At 37.3% G+C, this 20,257-nt stretch overlaps 1 protein-coding gene across 8 annotated transcripts in view; it reads left to right on the top strand.

Moving 5' to 3' along the window:
• Positions 1–20,257, top strand: part of KIAA0825 (KIAA0825 ortholog) — a 413,115-nt gene that overhangs the window by 128,399 nt on the left and 264,459 nt on the right. For 5 of the 8 annotated variants that reach the window (XM_073888171.1, XM_073888156.1, XM_073888162.1 and 2 more), the window contains 4 exons: positions 1,998–2,188; positions 4,744–4,926; positions 15,694–15,804; positions 17,723–17,911. In XM_073888171.1, the coding sequence (XP_073744272.1) occupies positions 1,998–2,188; positions 4,744–4,926; positions 15,694–15,804; positions 17,723–17,911 (674 nt within the window). Of the gene's footprint in view, positions 1–1,997; positions 2,189–4,743; positions 4,927–15,693; positions 15,805–17,722; positions 17,912–20,257 lie in introns of those variants that run through there. The other 3 variants (XM_073888176.1, XM_073888172.1, XM_073888179.1) reach the window with 2 other exon arrangements.

The raw sequence follows: 20,257 nt of genomic DNA, 5'->3' as shown, positions 1-20,257 counted from the left end.
TAGTGGGTCTATAAAAATAACAGATGTTTACTAGCAGAATAGTTTTGAAATGACAACAAATAGAGAAAGCAGGTCAGACAAATAAATGAATCACATTTAGTTTAATGAAAACCCTTGCATACATTACAGTTACACACACTTCGAAGAGAATTGTGAAGAACGATGACCAATTCGGAATATTTTTAAGTAAACATGAAGTTTATATTTTAAAAAGTCTCTAAGTATTTTTCACGTTCAGGGAAAGAAATCTGCATGCCTCGTTACTTTTGTTTTCTCGCTTATTGATATCTATTAAGGAAATTGATTTCTATTTTGAAAAGTATGAGAAATCATGTTGGCCACATTATTAAAAGCACCCGTCCATTGCCATGGAGAGAGTTAGTGTAAATCATTCGTATTTGTCATTACATCAGCTGGGTCAATCTTGCTTTAGTTAACATACAACACAAAAAGTATGACAAAATCAAGCTTTAAAGCTCCTTTCTTACTTCAGGAAATTTTAAAAAGTGTTCCTTATCACAGAACACACAGCAAAGAAAGTATAAGAAACTCTAATTTTGCTACTTCCACATGAATTTTGTAATTTTTTTTCTTAAACAATTTTGATATATGTCTAGTCCAGAAGTCAGAAGTGGTCAAAACCCCCCTCCTTTGAACCTGACTCTTGGACAAAATGATGCTCTAGTTTCCCACCCAAGTATACCAGTTCTACTCGTTTATAAACTCCATTTGAAAGTCAATAGAAATTGACCATAAGTTATTCTTACAGTGACTACCAAAGATTTTAGCAATCAGAGAAATTATCAGAAGAATAGTATGTAAGGAAAATACTGATAGGCATATCCGCGTGAGAAACTATCAACTTTTGCTATAAAAAAACAGATTTTTTTTTTTAATGATGTTTGAGAGCTATCAGTAGTGGGCAAAGCAGGAATTTTAAGCCAAAGAGGATTGCTTAGAGATAAAATGCGAAGTTTTGCTCATTTAATTTTTAATATGGTAACAATCAGGGTTAATACTTGAAAAACATTCTACTCTTCCTATTTCAAGTAGTTTTTTTAATCTGCTTTGAGGAAAATGAGGTCAAACGACTAGCATACCTCCCTGAGAGCCTGTTAACTCATTAATGCTTGTAAATCACTTGAGGCCACATTCTCATTTCTGCCTGTTCCCACTGGTCTTAGCTGCTCTTGGGTCTTCCTCTGTGGTCAGGGAGAATTTGGTACCCACAGAAGAGGTCTGTAGGGGATGGAAAGGAAGGAGAATCTGGCCCCTTGGGTCTGTAGGGGGTGGAAAGGAAGGAGAATCTGGCCCCTTGGAAGTATAAAGTGCTGTTAAAATGCTAAGAAATGATAACATCTGCCTAAGCTTTACAAACTCTTATAAAATCAGACCATTATGGTATCTGTTTCTAGCATGGTTATTAAAACCCCATGAATGAAGTAGCCTAATGTAATAATCTTTAATAGTTACCCATCCCCCCTTGGTTTCATGCATGTTGATAAGTATGTGGTATGTAAGTTTATCTTTATTCCTGTCATTTCATTATAATGTGAAATCTCAAACATTTATAAGAGTGACCTCCATGATGGTAATAGTCTTGGAAAAATATACATACTTAATTTAAATTATTAAAATTTAATTTTAGAAGAACCAGACCACTATCTTAAATGAGCATGACTTGTTTGGCAACTGTAGAGTTGATTGCTTAAAGTAAATTTTAAACTCCAGGCTAGGAGTAGGTAAATCAAGGTATGCTGGGTTAAAAGCCTGTGGCCTGGATTTGCACTAGAATATCTGGTCTCGTAATTGAAATAAAACATATGTTCCTTTGTCAATAAGGATGTTTTACATCTTGTCAAAAATCTTTCTTGGTCATTGAGTGTGTCTGACTCTCCAGCTATTTCCTTTCAGCCTGAACTAATTATGTTCATAGGAAGCAAAATGACATTTTGGAAGATGTGAGTCTATTGTTTAATGTGTGGTGGTTTTGCCAGGGGGAAAGATGCTCCTTCTCACTCCAGATGTGGCATTATTTCTTCTGTGCTCTTCATCACGATCTCTGGACCATTCTGCCCCCTAAGTTAGCCCAGGTGATCCTAACAGAAGTGCTGGAGAAATCTTTGGGTCTACTGGCCTCCAGATATGCTCGGGCCCATCCCAGTTACAAGCGAACGCCACAGATCAGGTAATTGAAGTTGTGAAAACCATTGCTTTTCAAGAAAACTTTTTCATCGACTGGTATAAAGCAGAATGTAATTCTGAATCTCATGACATAACTCCTTGTATATTTAACATGTTTCTAACATCTGAAAGGAAATCATATTCAACTCTCCTGAGATAACTTAAGTGGAAATGTGGAACTTCAATCAAAATAACTTTGCTCTTTTTTTTTCTTAAAACTGTATGTAGAACCCACTTGTTTCTAAAAAAAAAATGATTCAAGATGTATTACAGTCTAAGACATTTATATACAAAGGTTATTAAATAAGATAAAGAGGGAAAATTGAGGCCTGAAATGGAGAAGGAAGCAGCAGTGCTGTGATGGAGCAGTTAATTTGATTTTGAAATTCTAGACAACCAGGGGATTTTAGTTTTTCTTTTTGTTTTTAAGCTTTTAAATCGTGTAGCTTAGGGGCACCTGGGTGGCTCAGTCGTTAAGCATCTGCCTTCGTCTCAGGTCATGGTCCCAGGGTCCTGGGATCGAGCCCCACATCGGGCTCCCTGCTCCGCGAGACGCCTGCTTCTCCCTCTCCCACTCCCCCTGCTCGTGTTTCCTCTCTCGCTGTGTCTCTCTCTCTGTCTTCAAAATCTTTAAAAAAATCAAAATCAAAATAAGTAAATAAATAGTGTAGTTTATCTTCATCAGGAAACTCCTTTGTCTAATAATTTTTCTTCTTGATATATTCTAATCACTTCTTTCTTTTTCTCCTTTATTGTTTTCCTTTCTTTCCATCATGTATTGCTAAAAACCAGTGCAGTAAAATGGGGACCCACAGACAAAGAGGTGCAGCAGTCACTGGGTGGTAATGACTAAACTATAGTCCAGGTCTACGAGGCATCTAGGCAATGGCTACAACAATGTGCGTAAAAGACTACAACAGTCCAGGCAAAGAAGAGGCTTTTGTTTTATAAATATTCTCACTAATGTGATTAAGATCTGTCTTTTCTTCGGATATATATTAGGAAGAACCTAAAGACACCAGAGGCTTTTTTTTGGCAGCAGGAATCATTTCCTGATCATGTTCTTGTAAAGCATGCTGCATTTGAAGGGTATTTAGGTCCTGCTACGGTGTTTCATAAATATGGTATTTTGCAAAGGCTGTTTTGAATTACTGACCAAGCATTTTTTTTTTAAAGCATTGAACTGAGAAGAATAGATGGAAAGTCTTTTCTGAGAGCAAAGAGTACCTTCATTCTTTTTTGTGTAGCTTAAATCCCTTTTGACTAGGAGGTGGCAAGACATTATGAGATGTTTGTGAAATCAGATTTACTGGGTAGTATGTTTAATTGACTGTACTATAGAGACTTTTGGCTTATGTTTTCTGGGTGGTTACATAAAAATGCCATGAAAAGCTAGAGTTATTTCTTACAGTTTTTTAAAGAAAAATAAAGAAATAATTTTATTTGATTAATACTAAACCATTGTTACTGTGGCAATCAGAGTGTGTGTGTGTGTGTGTGTGTGTGTGTGTGTGTGTGTGTACATATATCTTGGATTTGTAATTGTTTAATTAACTATTAGAGCAAATGGATGCAAATTGCAGTTAAACCTTCCTAACGGCAGTTATTGATGTTTTCGTATTCTAGTGGCCTCCAACCATCATATGACCAAAACCATATATGTCGTATGTAATATGTGTTATATGTTAGTAATATATATATAAACTTATTTTATATATATGTATGTAATAAATACATAAATAAATTTGAGGCCAAAGTCTCATTTTAAGAGATCTTCATACTTATTTGTTTTCTTATCACTTCATGATTTCCATCATCTATTTCTTGAACACTGAATTTAAAAGAAAAAATTAACTGAGGTTTGTGCAATTCAGTCATATACCAAAATAATCTCTAAACAGATCTTTGGGTCTCTGTTAAAACACAGGAAAGATAGAAATGAAGAAATGAGTTTATGAATAAGATTATAAAATACAACAAAGTTTCCACAAATTTCTTCAATATTGAAAATTTTGGAAACTGTAGTCTTCTCCATTTGTGCTTCTGGTCTCATTTTTTTCTTCCTCTCCCATTTGCTGGGGAAACATGTTACCCAAACTTGTAACTTTCTTTTGGCGGCCTGTGCTTGGATAAGGAGAATTGTTCTCCTATCAAAATTTTACCTATCATATACATGTGGATAATAGCAAATTTTCTTTTAATCTGGCTCCTCTTTTGCTGGACATAATTTCAAGGAAAATCTCTTGAGCTTCTTGAACAGTATCCTAATAATGCAAAATAAACCTTAAAAAAAAAAACAAAAAAGAAAGAAAAGCACTCCTAAAACACTTCGGTATTATAGATAGACCTCACCATTCCTAAAGATAATGGTATATGAGTCATCTAACACCTGGAAACTCAAATGCTAAGCTTTGATTCTTTCTGTCTTTGATCTCTGAAGCTCTGGTATCTAACCAAATATTTCTATTCTTATATATGTTTAATATAAAAGATATGAAGGATAGTGTATATACCAAGCAGAAAAACAGTTTAACATGATTTTCTTTTTCTTTCCAATAGACTTGATGTCACGACAATTTTAATATGCACTGAGAACATGTTATGGTCAGTTTGTCCATCTGTACAGAAGCTTTTGAATCCTCATGAGTATATAGATGATAAAATTTTTAAAATTCATACCCATTGTAATAATCTGTTCACAACATTAGTCATTTTGACGTCACCCTTAACTGAATTGTATCAGTAAGTATCAAACATATTTTCTTTTTAGCTATTGTGATATGTAAATAACGGGACTTAAAGTTATTTTCGTACTACTTATTGAATTGTGTGAAGTAGCAAGTAGAAATATTTTGAAGTGCGTTTTTGATATTGTGATTTGGGCCATTTTACAAAACGAACTAATACTGTTATATCTCTATCGGTCAATCTTAATCAGATGCTAAGGCGCCAGTAGGATCGGGATTACCTTGAGCTTCACTATTTGAGTTGTTTAAATGATTTTATTAATGGGTTGGTTATTTTCAATCATAGCTTGATACTTAATGAAGAAGAAAATCATATCTAATGGCTTTTTACTCTCTTGAAAATATTTTTTAGTTTTAATTTGATATAAAGTGCTTTGCTCTAATAGAAAAATTTTAAAAGTTGATGCCATAATATTCCCAAATCTGGAAGAAACCTAATGTTTCCACATTGTCAGTTAATCTGCCATCCATTTGCATTTTGAGTATTGGGCTGTAGTGTCTGAGCTAGTAATGGTAGGTGGCAATAGGAATAAGTAATTGCATTTTTATTTTCTGTCTATCCGTCTATTTACTTATTTAAAGTAAACTCTCTGCCCAACATGGGGCTTGAACTCACGACCCCAAGATCAAGAATCACGTGCTCTACTGACTAAATCAGCCCTGTGCCCCAGCAATTGCATTTTTTTTTTGGAAAATGAGATGGAAGTGTATTGAATACAGTGTGAGGGAGAAGCAGGCATAAGAGGAAAGGAGAGACTGTCTGCCAGGAAGCAGTGGGGGGGGGGGGCGGCTATAGTTAGGAGGAAGAGTGAGGAGGTACAGGAATGTATGCAATTTTCCTTCTTTAGTACCCGTGCCAGGTTTCAAGTAGCCCATTGGTCAGCTAGGGCCTATGGATATTTTGAGCTGGGTCATTAGAGAGCCTGTTTGCATTCAGCCCGGTGCTCACTATGGGCCCTTTTCCCTTACTCAGGTTTTCATTGCTCACGCCTGTTGCCTAACAGTGTCCTCCGCATTCCCCCATGACAGATCAACAGTGATGGATCTTTGGCATTTGGGTGGAAGTCTCATCTTCAGTAGCTGCTTCATGCTGGACAGGCGGCACACTGTTCCTACCTAAATTTGTTGGTCTGTCAGGGGTTCTGTGCAGGTATAGACCAGAGCATGGTATTATATTAACACGCAGACAGGCGATTTGAGTGAAAATCCCTGGTGGGCAGGTCCACGGGATTTAGGGGGAGGGGATCCTTCGATGGTATGGGCTGGGATCCTTGTTGAACCATCATTCGTACAGAATTGTTGGATTCACTCAGACTCGTGGGAACGTTTTTTGCCCATAGATCAAGATGGCAGCTGGATCCAAGGGAACAAAGGAAAAAAGGGGAGCCCAAAAGAAGCAAGGTGGCTGAGAGTCAGCCAGTGTCAGGAAAGGGTCCCAACCAAGGTGGTAATGTGTGTGGTTTCACCCTGGATGAGCTGCCCCTACCAGCTGCACCACATGTCAGGAATGGAGGCCTCAGGAGGGTGGAATGGGAGAGGAGAGGAAAGGGATCCTTCACCCTCACAGGCACCAGAGTCCAACCTGTTCACCCTCAGACCTTCAGACCACACCGAGGAGCCGCCCTGGCCAGAAATCTGTTGTGTGAGGCGTACTAGGGATAGACAGCAGAAGAGCCAAAAACAGAAAGGAGAGGGAGGGCAGGTTCCCTCCAAAGGCAAGAGGGGAACTGGCTCCCTCTGGAGCTTCAGATATCCTCACAGAGGAGTAACCTCTGCTGGTTACTCAGTTCCCCAAGGTCGTCAGTTCCCCAAGGAGTACTAGAGCGATCCACTGAGGGAAAAGTCCTGAGAAAGTCCCGGAGAATCCAGGGAAAGTGCCAGGCCATCAGAGGTTCCGGGTGAGGGGTACCAAATGTGGGGTGACCCCATCGGGTGAAAGAACTCACCCAAGGCAGAACAAAGGAGACAGAAGTTTATTAATACACTGGAAGGGAGTAGCGGGCAGGACAGCAAAGGAGAGACTCATCAATTGCATTTTTAAAATGTGGAAAAATTTTATGTAGTAAATAAGACTTAGGGAAATTAAAAATTTTGAACTACTTTTCTGATTTATTTCCTTCGAATTGGTAATATTGGAGAAGATGCTGAAGTAGATCTTATCATAAAACAATAATACAATTTTGTTTAAACTCTCCCTCAAAATAGTCACTTTATCTTGAAAGACTAGATAATTGCATATTCTTAGTTTCTTGGATAGGAAAAAGTACGCATATTTCTACTTCTTAGGATAAATTCAGTAAAGTATTCCTTTCTGGAAGATTCTGGTAAGAGAAATATATAAATCTTGATTTTCAGTAAATTTTGAGACTTTTGTGTTAGGAATTCTATGGGTAATTAACAAGTTTGATTTCAATTTCCCTATAATTTTCACCCACTCTGACTTTCAACAAACCCATTGTTTATAGATTGTTTCTTCTGGCAACCCTACCCTTGAGAACTAATTTTAGAAATGGAGAATTCTTTCACAAAGGGAAGAAATAGTGAGATAAATTGCCATAAGTTTGGGATTATATGCATAATAGTTCATAATCATAAAAAGCTCAAGGTCTGAAGCACATAATAAATCCTAGGAAACTCAACTGATTTACCATAGATGAAAAAATCGCTATGCTCTTAGTTCAACGGGTCATTTCATCTGAGAGGAAGGCCCTGTGAAAATCAGGAACAAAGTTGACAAATTTCATGGATTGGTCATGGTGAGCGATATTGAATTTCATGGTTTGTCACAGATGAATAGAAAAATTTTAACCCCCCAATGCATTTGTAAAACAAATAAATTATTATCAAAGATTGCATATTTTAATAATAATAATGTAACATACATTCATTATTGTTAACCCATGGCCTTTTGATACATTTTTTAACAACTATGCAAGTACTCAAATCTCTGTGATTTGTGCATTAGATACTGCACTGTAACCTCATTCAACAAATTTAAATTGCTAATTTCAACCAGGATTACAGAACATTTTACACCAAGCACTGCCTCTGGTTTTTCTTAATATAAAACATACATGGCTACATTGCTTTGAAGCATGAACAAAAGTCTAGATACTTTCCTTTTTAATATTTCTCAGTTCATATAAATTTTCACAAATTGTATCCATTCATGTTGATTTAAATTTTATGATTGTTTTTCTAGAATATCAATGCAGTCTTTGAAATGTATTTTGCTTTATATTGACAAAGGAAATCTATAGGACAGCATGTTCTTCACCAAGTAGGAAAAAGTTGTACGTGTGTTACAAGGACCCTATTGATTTATTTAGCTTCCTGTTACAGCCAGGGTATGAGATTGTTATATTATTAGTATTTAGGGAAAAAATGTATCTCTATTTCACATTTAAGAATTAATAAAGAGGGCACATACTGAATGGAGCACTGGGTGTTATACACAAACAATGAACCTTGGAACACTACATCAAAAACTAATGATGTAATGTATGGTGATTAACATAACATAATAAAAAAAGAAAAAAATTAAACTGTATGCTTTGCGGAATTGGTGAAAAGTAACAATCAGATGTTGATAGTATTGAATTTTTTATAAACTGTACCTGACATTTGTCACTACATGCGATATTCCTTTTTTGAAGGTGACTGCCTTTCTTCCAAGTAGTTCTGACAGATGAACTGAATGTATTTTCCTTTCTGAGTTTAGTGTAGGATCACTAAATCCCAGGGCAGGCATACATGATTTTAAAATCTTTTCAGGAAGAATGAAACCTGTTTGCAAAAATGTGTGTTCTCTTTTAACTCTCCTTTGTAGATTTCTGTTAGAATTTTATAAAAGGAGTACATTAAGTTTGTCCTCAAGGGAATGAGACCTGCTGAAACATAAAATATTCACCATGTATTTTCCAAAATGCCTATTGCTTGTAGATCTTCCATCAAGGCAGTTAAAGTGCACATTCAGAAGCATCCTCGGTGCACATTCACCCACATACTCAAACATGGTTTCAGATGGTGCGTTTTGCTTGCGTAGAACATTAATTTTCGTTTCTATATGCAAAGAATTAAAATTTAATTTCTTAGAATTTTAGGTAAATGCAGTTTAGTTTCAATTCAATCAATGTTGTTGCCTCTCCAGCCTCTCTGATTAAGTACAGGGATTAAGCACAAGGGTTACAGCAGTGAGCAAGATAAATACCTGCCATCAAGTAAAGTCTAATAAAATTTCTAATGTTAAGATTAAATTTATTTACACACACATGCCCACTCTCCCCAGTGTCACAACATTTAATAACATGGAAGAATGAATTTCAGTACAAGTGCCAACCCACCAGGCAAGGGCCGGAGTCGATATGGGCCCGAATACTGACCAGCAGACCTATCTTGAGGTTCACTTGGTATCACTAATATGGCTTTGAATAACTAGATTCCAAGGTATTTCAAAATATGCTGTGTTTATAGTTTGGTTTCAAACCAACGCTAGGTATTTTGAGGTTATGGTCTTAGCCTGTTTATTTACTTATTTATTTTAAAATATTTCACTGTCCCTCACAAAGCAGAGCATGGACTGAAATTTCACTTTTCATACTTCAAGAACGTCTGGCATGCTTTGAAAATAGGCATTTCCTCAAAACATTAAGCATAGAGTATGCTTATGTAAAATATTGAGCATATGGTCCTATGACCCAGCAGTTTTACTCTTAGGTATAGACCTAAAAGAAGTAAAAATGTATGTCAGTACAAAGATTTGTATACAAGTGTTCATAGCAGCATTTTAATAGTAGCAAAGAGTAAAAAAAAAACCCAAATGCCCATCAACTGGTGAATGGATAAACAAAATGTAGCGTATCCATGTAGTGGAATATTATTCAGCCATAAAAAAAATTTGGAGTGCTGACAGTTGCTACCTACCTCACCTCAGGACTGAACGTCAAAAGCATCATGTTAAGTTTAAAAAGCCAGACAAAAGAGAGTATATATTGTCCAGTTCACTTTACTAGAAATTTTCAAAATAAGTAATAAGGGACAAAAAATAGATTGATTAGTGGTTGCCAGAGGCTGGGAGGAGAGAGAATGGGTAGTACCTGCTAGTGGGTACAGGATCTCTTTTGAGGGTAATGAAAATGTTATAAAATGAGATAGTGGTGAAGGTTACACAACTCTGAATATACTGGAAACCATTTGTTGTCAACTTAAAATGAGTACATTTTGGTATATGAATTAGATATCTTAATAAAGCTCTTAAAAATGAATATGTACTGAATAGAAATAAAGATTTAAATAATTAAAATGTAAAAAACAATTGGCAGAATGTAAAATGATTCAGAAAGTGAAGTTAGTTGTTTTAGCCATTTTGTTTAGATTAAATGACTCCCTTTTGTTCCCTTCCTCTACACATTGCTTTTGAGGAAAATAGCTATTTTTTTTAAACCTAAAATCAAACAGCCTTATATGTGATTCTAATAATATAAAACACGGGTGAAGGGCTAGTCATTGCCTTTGGAGAAGGCTTGTGCCCTGAATCTCTGACTAGCTGTTTCCTGCCCTCTCCTCTGAGATCAAGTCTCGCTCGGCCTGACCACCATATGTCCCGTTCTCTGTCTGCCCTTTGGCTGCGTACCACCCAAGATTGCTCATCACAGATGGCCCCTGAAATTCATCCTCCTTTCCACTAAGGAAGGTCGGACAATACCTTCTATTCATTCTTTTCTCTCTCTCTCCTTCTTTTTTAACCAGCATCTGTTATGTACCTACAGTTAGTCCAAGCATTGTGCCAGTCCTTTTCTATCTTCAAATCATCATTTTCTAACCTCAAAGAGTTATTTTCATCATGCTCTCAAGCCAGGGGGCAGGAGAAAGGTGGGGAGCCATATTTCTTAGTGTCTTACCTTAATTTCTCTTACTTAATGACATTTAGGCAATTACCTATAGTCCCAGGGGTGATGCTGGCTTATGAAAGCAAAACAATCACTTAGAATTGTGTTTAAAATGGTGAAGTAGATTGAACTTGGTTCTCTGTACATCTTTATGGTTAATTGTGATCAGAAAGGCTTGCATGTTCTCATTGTCTCAAGCATTCCAGCACTGTCCCGGGAGTTCAGTTTCACACTAATTCTACTCCTTCTGATGTTGTGGTCTTCTCTTGGTACTCTAGTTTATCGAGCACCTCCAACGGCTTAGGCTCCATGGTAGACACAGGAGTGAGGCATCTGGCCTGGCCCCTCTGCCGCTTGGAATTTACATCCTTGGGCTGCTTCAACTCCATCCTGGAGGTTTGTTCCATTAGCATCATATTATGAGACACTGTTCTCCTGGGAGGGCAGCCAAAAGCAGGGCAGCACAAGAAAAGCATAAAACCCAGCTAGCTCTTTTTAGCTTATCAGTTGTTCTCACTTTTGATGTGTGTTGGATTTATTTCTTTCTAGCAACAGCTGGCTACATAAGCTCAAAAAGTCAATGAGTTTTGTTAATGAAGAAGGGAAGGAAGGCAACATACTTGTACATCAGAGAACCACAAGAGACTGAATCTGGGGCAGAGGGCCCAAGTGGCATGCCATGATGAGCACAGAGCCTGCATGATGCTAGTGACAAGGAAGGGGCAAGGGGCAGCTGAGGCTGGACGAAGGGTGGGGAATTTCCCCAAGTCCCACTTTCCTCCCCTTAAGCAAAACGATCTTTACAGTCTGCTAATTTGGAAATATGAGGAAATGTATTCTGCTTCAACCTCTGGACAATTACTTATTTTTAAAAGAGTATTTAAATTTGCCCTATCAAAATTCTTTTATGTCTTGTGGAAAATATAATTCTGTGGCTCTCACGATTGTATTTTATTCTCCACTATGAATTATTTAGAACGTCCTCTCTTTTAAGTGTATACCAAAACATCATTAGAGGTTATCTAATAGCCAGCTCATCATTTCATTCCCCCAGTGAGGCTTGTGGGCCAATTTTCACCCTGTTATACTCTCCAGAATAATGACACTAATTTGGGATCTTGCTGTGGAATTAAATGCTTATACAGATCCCACCCCCTCTGAGACCATAAACATCTGCCATAACATTTCTTATAGCCAAATAACCCTACTATTACCAGGATGACTGAGAAACCATGAGTGGAATAAAAGAGTTTCGGTACTGGCAGAAATGTTCTGGGAAATACTGTATCGCTGGTAGTTTGTAGTCTTAAGAAATTTTGGCACCATTCCAAATAACTATCCCATTATTACTAGATTCTCCATTATTTTTTCTAATCTCAAGGATGAAACTGTAATTAGGCAACCATTTAGACTATGAGATAGTTGTAGGCCTTCTTAAGAAGTATTTGCAACTGTTGTTATCATACTGATAAGATCTTATATATCTTGGTCCCTTATTACGTGCCTGCACTTTGCTAGGACCTTTATATGCGTGATGTCAATAATCACACTGACTATGTGAGGTGATTATTATTATTATTCTCATTTTTCCAAGTGAGAAAACTGAAGCTGAAGCAATTGTCAAGCAACATTACACATCCAGTAAAGAGCCCACCCAAGCTAAAAACTTAGTCTTTCTGGCTCCAGGGCTCCTGTGTATGCCCACGCACTGCCTCTGAATAGTCTTCAGTGACCCTACCCTTGGGTACGGAGCAGGCAGCAAAAAGTAAATGTGAAAGGATCAGAGGTAGGTTAAGTCCTCAGAAGAAACAAGGCAAAATAAGGGCATAAAGAGGGATGAGGTGGTGAGACAAGAAATATCTTAGACAGGCTGGTCAGGGAAGACATTACAAGGTTGTGAGGTAGAGCAGTCTAGAGAGCCAGCTGAACATGACAGAGAATACATTCTAGCTAAGGTGTTCATTCATGGAGAAATGAACTGCCCCCCCCCCCGATAACTGGACAAATGGGACTTTATGCAAAGGGCTCACAGAAGTATGTGCCAAATTAGGCGGGGCCAGTCTGTACTGGTCTCTCATGAAGCCCCTCATCTCTTGTCCCATCCTTTTTCGCCAGCCTGATTTCCTTTAAGAGCTCCTTTCTTGCCAGACCCCTTGCTACATCTCCTCTCACATGATACCAGCACCCTCCCTTCCTACGTCCCTTGCTAGTACACGTCCTACTCTCACTCTTTTGGCCTGTCTGTCCAGAGTTTGGAACACTGCTGGTGAGAGTCACTTAGCTGGCCTTTTGTACCTTCTGATCATGCCGCTCTTTGTCCTACCAGTGGGCGGCTTTCTCTCCAAAGCATCCTCCTCCACTTTAGCCAAACCTTCCACTTTGCCCCATCCCACTATTTGTTAGCAGATGGCCTTGTCCCGTACTTTCTGAGAAAACCGAGACCATCATGAATGTACTTTAACCTCTCATTTCCACTTTAAATAATTATCTTGATCCTTGCTCACATCTAAATCCTTTGACAGTCAATGTGTCTCTTTTTCCAGCCAAAGTAGATCTTTTTCCTGTGCTCTTGGTCACATCTACCTCCTATTTCATGGCCGTAGTCTTTTAAATATTAAATTTTTTTCTTTCTCTATTATTGTATTTCCCTTCTAAAACAGTTTGTATTCACTGTCTCCACTTTGACACCCGTCATTCATTCCATGAACCGCAACTGCCCTCATCAGCTAAACAAACAGCATGGGCCCGGTCATCCATGCCTATCCAGTCGCCAACTCCAATTTTTGTCCCTCCGTGCAGTTACCCTCTCTGCAGCTTTTATCACTATTGGCCATTTCTCCTCCCTTGGTTTCCCTCATATCACTTTGTCCTGGCTCTTTGCCTACATCTTGAATTATTCCTCCTTGGTTTCATTTGAGTGCTTCTCTTTCTCGCCTCACCCTTTAAATGTCGGTGTGTTCTAGAGCTCTGTTCTTAACCATCTTTTCCTCGTACGCTCTTTCTTTGGGTGAATTCACCCATCCCCATGGTTTTGCCATTATGACTTCCACATTAATATCTTCCACCCAGATATCTCTTATATAGGCTATATCAGCAAATCCAAATTTCTTTTGGATGTTTCTCTTTGGATGTACTTCAAATGCCTGCAGCTCCCTCAGCCCACCTGAACCTAAGTAAAATACCTGCGAGTCCTCCCAGGTTTCTCTCAACCCTTAGCCCTTCTCCTTTCTACCTTCTCCCTTGTGCCATCTCCAACCCCATGTCTTTAGGGAGTTAATTCTATTAATTTTATGTTTAAGTTTTATATATTTGCCTCCTACCCATTTCTCCTTTGCTTCTTACTTCAGTTAGGATGTTGTCCTCTTCTGTCTGTTCTACAGAAGTATCATGTCGTTATCCCTCTTACCCTAGCCTTGATCCCTCCAGATCTCTCCACACTGTTGCACAAGTGCAATATATTTTTCTAAAATATAAAATAGCTGATATAACTCCCATGCTATAAACTCTTCAGCAATTCCCCATTGCTGGCACGAAAGCTGGCATGAAAGCATATCGCAGTATCCTGACCCAGGCTTCTGCTTAGTTCACACAGTGGAATGTAGGGATTGGAAACATGACAGCCTCATTTTGAGGCATATTTAAGAAATTTTGTTCTTTCGGAAATTTAGTAAGAAAAAAATGGCTTTCAAAGAAGAGATATATTAAAAGTCTAAGAAATATTGAAGTATATTTCATTAGTAGGTGTTCTGCTCGGCAAGACAAACTGAGGAAGGATGGGTCACATTTGGAAAATGTGATACTACAAGAAGCAGGATATGGAATGAAAAGATCAGAATGGGTTTTCAAAATGGGATTCTCTTCTACATATTATTTCAAAGACGCTGTTGCTCCTGTACTATATACAGAGAGAGATAGTACCACTTCAAACAATTCCATTTCTAAAATGTTCCCAGTTGTTACTCTTAACTCAATGTAGACAAATATAGTCTCCTGTTATGATAAAAATTTTATTAGCCAAACTATCTACTAAAGATTTTATGTAGCAAATTCTTTCTTATTACCTCAAGATTTATTGTGGAATTTGGGCCAACCTAGAAAAATGTTACAGTCACTTCTCCAAAGATAATTGTAGACCAGATATTCTGGCCAAATTGTTCTAATTTTGAAATCATAGTCGTATATTTTACAGTTAAATTCTTCTTTATAAGCCCTCTGTAGGCTCTTAGGAGCATACAAAATTAATCATAAATTCTCATTAATTGTTTAGTATTTATAAATCACTTTAAAGAATAAAGAGAGGTAGCTTTATGCTAAACATTTCTACAGTAATGAAGCAAATATGACAAAATATTGACATTTATTTGACCCAGGTTGAGGAGATGATATAAATGGTATTCACTGTCCTATTCTTTATTCATTCATTTTTGACAAATTTTATAATGGTAGTTTTTACCTAATAATGGTATTGTCATACTTTTCCAAGTGTAAGGGTTTCAGTATAGGGGCCTCTGAGTTCCCTATTAACATAGATCCCAAGTGGACTGGTGCATTGTCCATTCTAGTTAGTGCAATACCATTTTGTGTAAAATCATGAACTTCGAGGGGTGCTGGGGGTGGCTCTGTCAGTTAAGCACCCAACTCTTGATTTCAAGTCAGGTCATGATTTCAGGGTCATGAGATCAAGCCTGGGGCTCCGTGCTGAACGTGGAGTTTGCTTAAAATTCTCTCTCTGCCCTATCCCCAATCGCATGTGCTCTCTCAGAAGAAAAAAAAAAAATCATTAACTTCAAATACTCAGTGAAAATAAAAAGTTTGATGGTCTTCATGGTTAATGTTTCCTGTGTATTCTGAAATAATTCTTTTATTTCCCCCAGGACTTTTCAGCATGGCATAGATGATTCTGCTTCAGATTCCATAAAACCATTTTTTAAGCAACCGCTACATTGGTTTTCTTGCATATCACATTTCTACCCTTCTTTACTCAGGTGAGAACCTCTAAATGCCTCACTATGTGTAATTCTCTGATCCCTTTAAAGTTCAATGGAAACTTTTATCCATGGAGGTAAATGCATGTCACAAAAAGAAGTTATAATTTTTACATTATGCAGGTAAGTAAAAAGTATTACTTCTCTTTTTTATTAGCTCAAGATTCCAGTATACAAACTTGATAATCATTCCGCTAACTTATAGCTTTAGTGTTGTAATGGAAAATGTGAATTTTTGGAATTTAGTTCTATTTTAGCTAATTGCTTAGTCATTTTAAACTTCGTCCTTCTTGATCTATGACTGGGGATTTGACAGTTCTCCAACTAATTATTTAAAAAAAAAGACAGCAAAACTGGGTAATTCATGGAACAAACTAGAGCCTTAGGTAAAAGTTGAGAGAGAAGAAACTTTAAAAAATTATGAATAGGATCTTTCACTTTTATTATTTAATTAACGGCATTTAAGCATAAGAAAAATCATTTAAAGCATGAAATATACTTGCAGAATAATCTGATGACATTTTGTGGCATTATATAGAATGTCAGTTTGAGTCTTTGCTGAATATATCATTGGAAAGTACCTTTCCTTGGTATCTGTGAATAAATACATCATGTATAGCTGAAGGAGATACTGTTAATTCCCATACATTCTTGATTCATCTTGGAAGTACACTATCAGTGATTTCACTCTCTAAATTGAGTGACTGTCTCTCACTCTTGAGAAACAGGAGTCCTACCCATAAATAGAGGTTGTGTAAACCTCTACACAGAATCTCCATAAACACAACAAGTAAATCTTGTTTACCTATTAAGTCGCTGTCTCCATGTAGGAAATGGGGAATCCGAGATCAGTGACACCTAGACCCTACCTTCAAGGACCTTAGTGTATTGTTGTTACTTCACTTACAAATAAAACATTTTCACCATCTCTGATGAATTTCTTATGATTGATTCCTAGAAACAGAATACCCTCAATACCCTGTCATCTCAGTACCCAGCAGCTTGCATGTAAATAGTCTCATGGCATTCAGAATTAAATAGCTGACTTTTTAATACTCATTGTTATAAAAATAAGAAATTAAACAACTGAATCTTTTACAGTGTGAATTAAACAAACAAAAAATCTGTATCCCAAACTTCTCAACCTATTTGGTCTCCATGTTTTCAGAGTTGCTTTAATCTATTAGTATTAATACTTTCATCTTAGTCTATAACCATTAAGATTATCCCCATTCAGGCATTGCTCTGTAAGGTTTCCACCTTCAGGCTCATTCAGCCCACCTAGAGGCCTGGAAAGGTAGCATGGAAATGGGTTTATCTTTCACATAACCACTTCTTGTATTTAACTTCTTTCTTTTATACCTAAAGCAAACATAAATAAGACTTTTCTTTCTTTCTGCTTCGGTGTAGTAATCCATCTCCACCATTATCCTAACACAAACATAAGAACATGGGAGTCACTCCTCAGCCCATAGTAGAAACGAAGTTTGGTATAAGCTTTCCAGAGGAGAGTTTAGGAAGCTGTGTCAAAAACCTTAAAACTATTTATTCCTCTTTATCCAGAAATTTCATTTCTAGGAATTGGTCCTAAGGAATTCATCAGAGTGGCTGATGAAGCTTTGTATGGAAGGCTATCCATTGAAACATTATTTGTGAAAGAAAAACATGGAAATAAATGTCCCACAGTATAGCATTAGTCAAATCAATTATGGGATAGTCATATGATACATTACTGTGGAGTCATTAAAAGGGTTGATTTAGAAAAATTTTAAATGACAAATAATTACGATTTATAGTTAAAGGGAAGCTGCAATTAGTCATTATGACATCATCAAAACCAGCCCAGTTTTTCCAGTGATAACTGTGTACCACACATTCTAGGTGCTTCATGTACATTCTCTTTTAAATATCACACCAGTCTGTGGGGCACCTATTCCTGTGCTTCTTTCATGGAGAGTAAAGTGATGTGTAGGTGGCAACTTTCTGAAGAGGACCATGCTGGGAGGCAGACTCTAAAGCTGGCTTGTATGCTTCCAAAGTTCTCGCCCCTGACAACTACACCTTCACCTGTCAAGGGGAGAGCAGATGTTCAGAGTGATATTAACAGGTGTGCATAAAAAATCTAGGATGGTCAGTTATTTATTATGTAAAGTCTCTTTTTATGTGCTAATGTATTAGTACTTACGTACTAATCTATAGTGTATATCTCCAAGGAGGGATCTAGTATATGGATTCCTCAAGCTTGCTGGATGTGAGACCCATGTTTCCTAGGGGATGCACGGTTTTTGGAAAGTGGGACACAATTGAAAGTGTTGAATTACGCTATACTGCTTTACATATAGCATTAAAAAAGTATGTCTAGAAAAACAAAATTGAGAGGATATACACGCTGGGGAGCTTATTGTTTTTATCTTTGTATGGTAGGATTGCAAGCAATTTTAATTTTTTATGTATCACTTTCCATATTTTCTGAATTTCATATAATGAAAACAATTTAATTTTACGGATCTTTCTGGACTTGCAATGGGGTTACGTCCTGATAAAATCATCATAAGTTGAAATATTGTTAAGTGGAAAATGCATTTAAAGCACCTAACCTACCATACATAGCTTATTAGCCTCACCTACCTTAAACGTACTCCAAACACTCCCATTAGCCTACAGTTGGGCAAAATCATGTAACACAAAACTTACTTTATAATTAAGTGCTGCATATCTCGTGTAATATCTTGATTACTGTACTGAAAGTGAATAACAATGGCTGTATGGGTACAGAGTGGTTGTAAGGGTTTGGGTTGTTTATCCTCGGGATCGCGTGGCTGCCGGAGCTGCGGCTCGCTGCCCCCACCTGGCATCGTGAGAGTATCGGACAGCAGCATACTGTAGCCTGGGAAAAGGTCAAAATCTCAAAATTTGAGGTGTGGTTTCTACTGAATGCATATCGCTTTCACAGCATCATAAAGCTGAAAAATCATAAGTAGAACCATCGTTAAGTCGGGACTACCTATATTAAGATAAAAGTTTTTTAAAAGCAAAAAGAAACCCCATTTTTTATTGCTCTTTTGTTCATGTGGCTTACCCTCTAATCTTGAGACAGATGATTTCTAGCTTTGCATCTCCAGTTCTGAGCACTTACCTTTACCCCCACATTGTATGTCCAGCTGCTCATATTTTCGAATGACCTACTGTTATTACTGCAAATCCACTCTAATGTCCTCAACTGATCTTTCCTTCTGCTCTTCCCTTGTCCCCCATGCATAGTGTTTTTTGTATTAGGAGTGTCATCATTCTTAAAGATTTCCAGGGTAGAATCTTGATGATAGTTTCTACATTGAGCTCTGCTTTGCCTGTTCCTATTGTATTATCATGTTCAGTTGATTCTTTCTCGACAATTCTCTTAGAACCATCCTGTCTCTCCAACCTATTACAACAACCCTAGTCCATTTGACTTGACAACAACCAGAGTCCATTGAGCTCTGCTTTGCCTATTCCTTCTGTATTATCATGTTCAGTTGATTCTTTCCTGACAGTTCTCTTAGAACCATCCTTTCTCTCCAACCTATTACAACAACCCTAGTCCATGTGTCACGTGTTTCAAATACTGTTTTCATTATATCACTCTTCTGCTCAAGAATCTGTTGTAGCTTCTGTGTGGCCCACACTGGTTGGCTTATGACCTGGAGTACTCAACAGCCTTCTCTACTCCAGTTGTTAGTCTCCTTTCTTATCTCTTAAGACACAGTTACTCCATACATTTCACTTTTATTGTTGTTATTCTCAGCGTCAGACCTTTATTTATGAAGTTTTCTCTCCCGGAAAACCTTTGGTTCTCTTCTTTGCTTTTCTAAATTCTCATGCAAGGCACAGGATGAGCTCCCCTATGCTGAGGGCAGTACTTTCTGATAATTATTCTCTGACAGGTCCATAGAATATGCTGAGAAAGACATGATCATGTGACTTAAGATCTAACACTCTCAGAACAGTGGTAGAGTCAGAGGAACCCAGGGTAGTAATAAAAGTAATTTCAGATAACTCAAGGTATTGATTTGCATTTGTGAAGCATTGCAATGTGAATTCCTGGTCCATTGTCATGTGACCTTAAAAATCTCCACCTCTCCATCCATTTTCCTCACGTATATCTGTCATTTCTGTGTGTTTGTCACCCCTAAATTGTCCTTCAAAACTCCATTCTTCACTTTAGCAACTAAAATGAACTGTTCAGAGAAATACATGGGTTGGATAATGACAAACTAAAAATATATAAAGCTTTTCTTTTTTGGAAAAGGTGAGGTTGAGAAGAGAGATGACTGAAATATCTAATATTATGAAGGATCTTAGTAATTTATTCACCTACTTGCGTATTTATTTATACCTGTGCCTTGTTTTAGAAAAGATTTAATGTGGCCTTTAACAAGTATTAAATATATTAAGATAATGAATTAAAAGTAGATGA

This window comes from Callorhinus ursinus, unplaced genomic scaffold, assembly GCF_003265705.2.
Source record: "Callorhinus ursinus isolate GAN/ISIS: 27379988/994484 unplaced genomic scaffold, GSC_fseal_2.0 scaffold3, whole genome shotgun sequence".
NCBI lineage: Eukaryota > Metazoa > Chordata > Mammalia > Carnivora > Otariidae > Callorhinus > Callorhinus ursinus.
The sequence above is the reverse complement of the archived record's forward strand: the minus strand, read 5'-3'. Positions and strand labels throughout refer to the sequence as shown.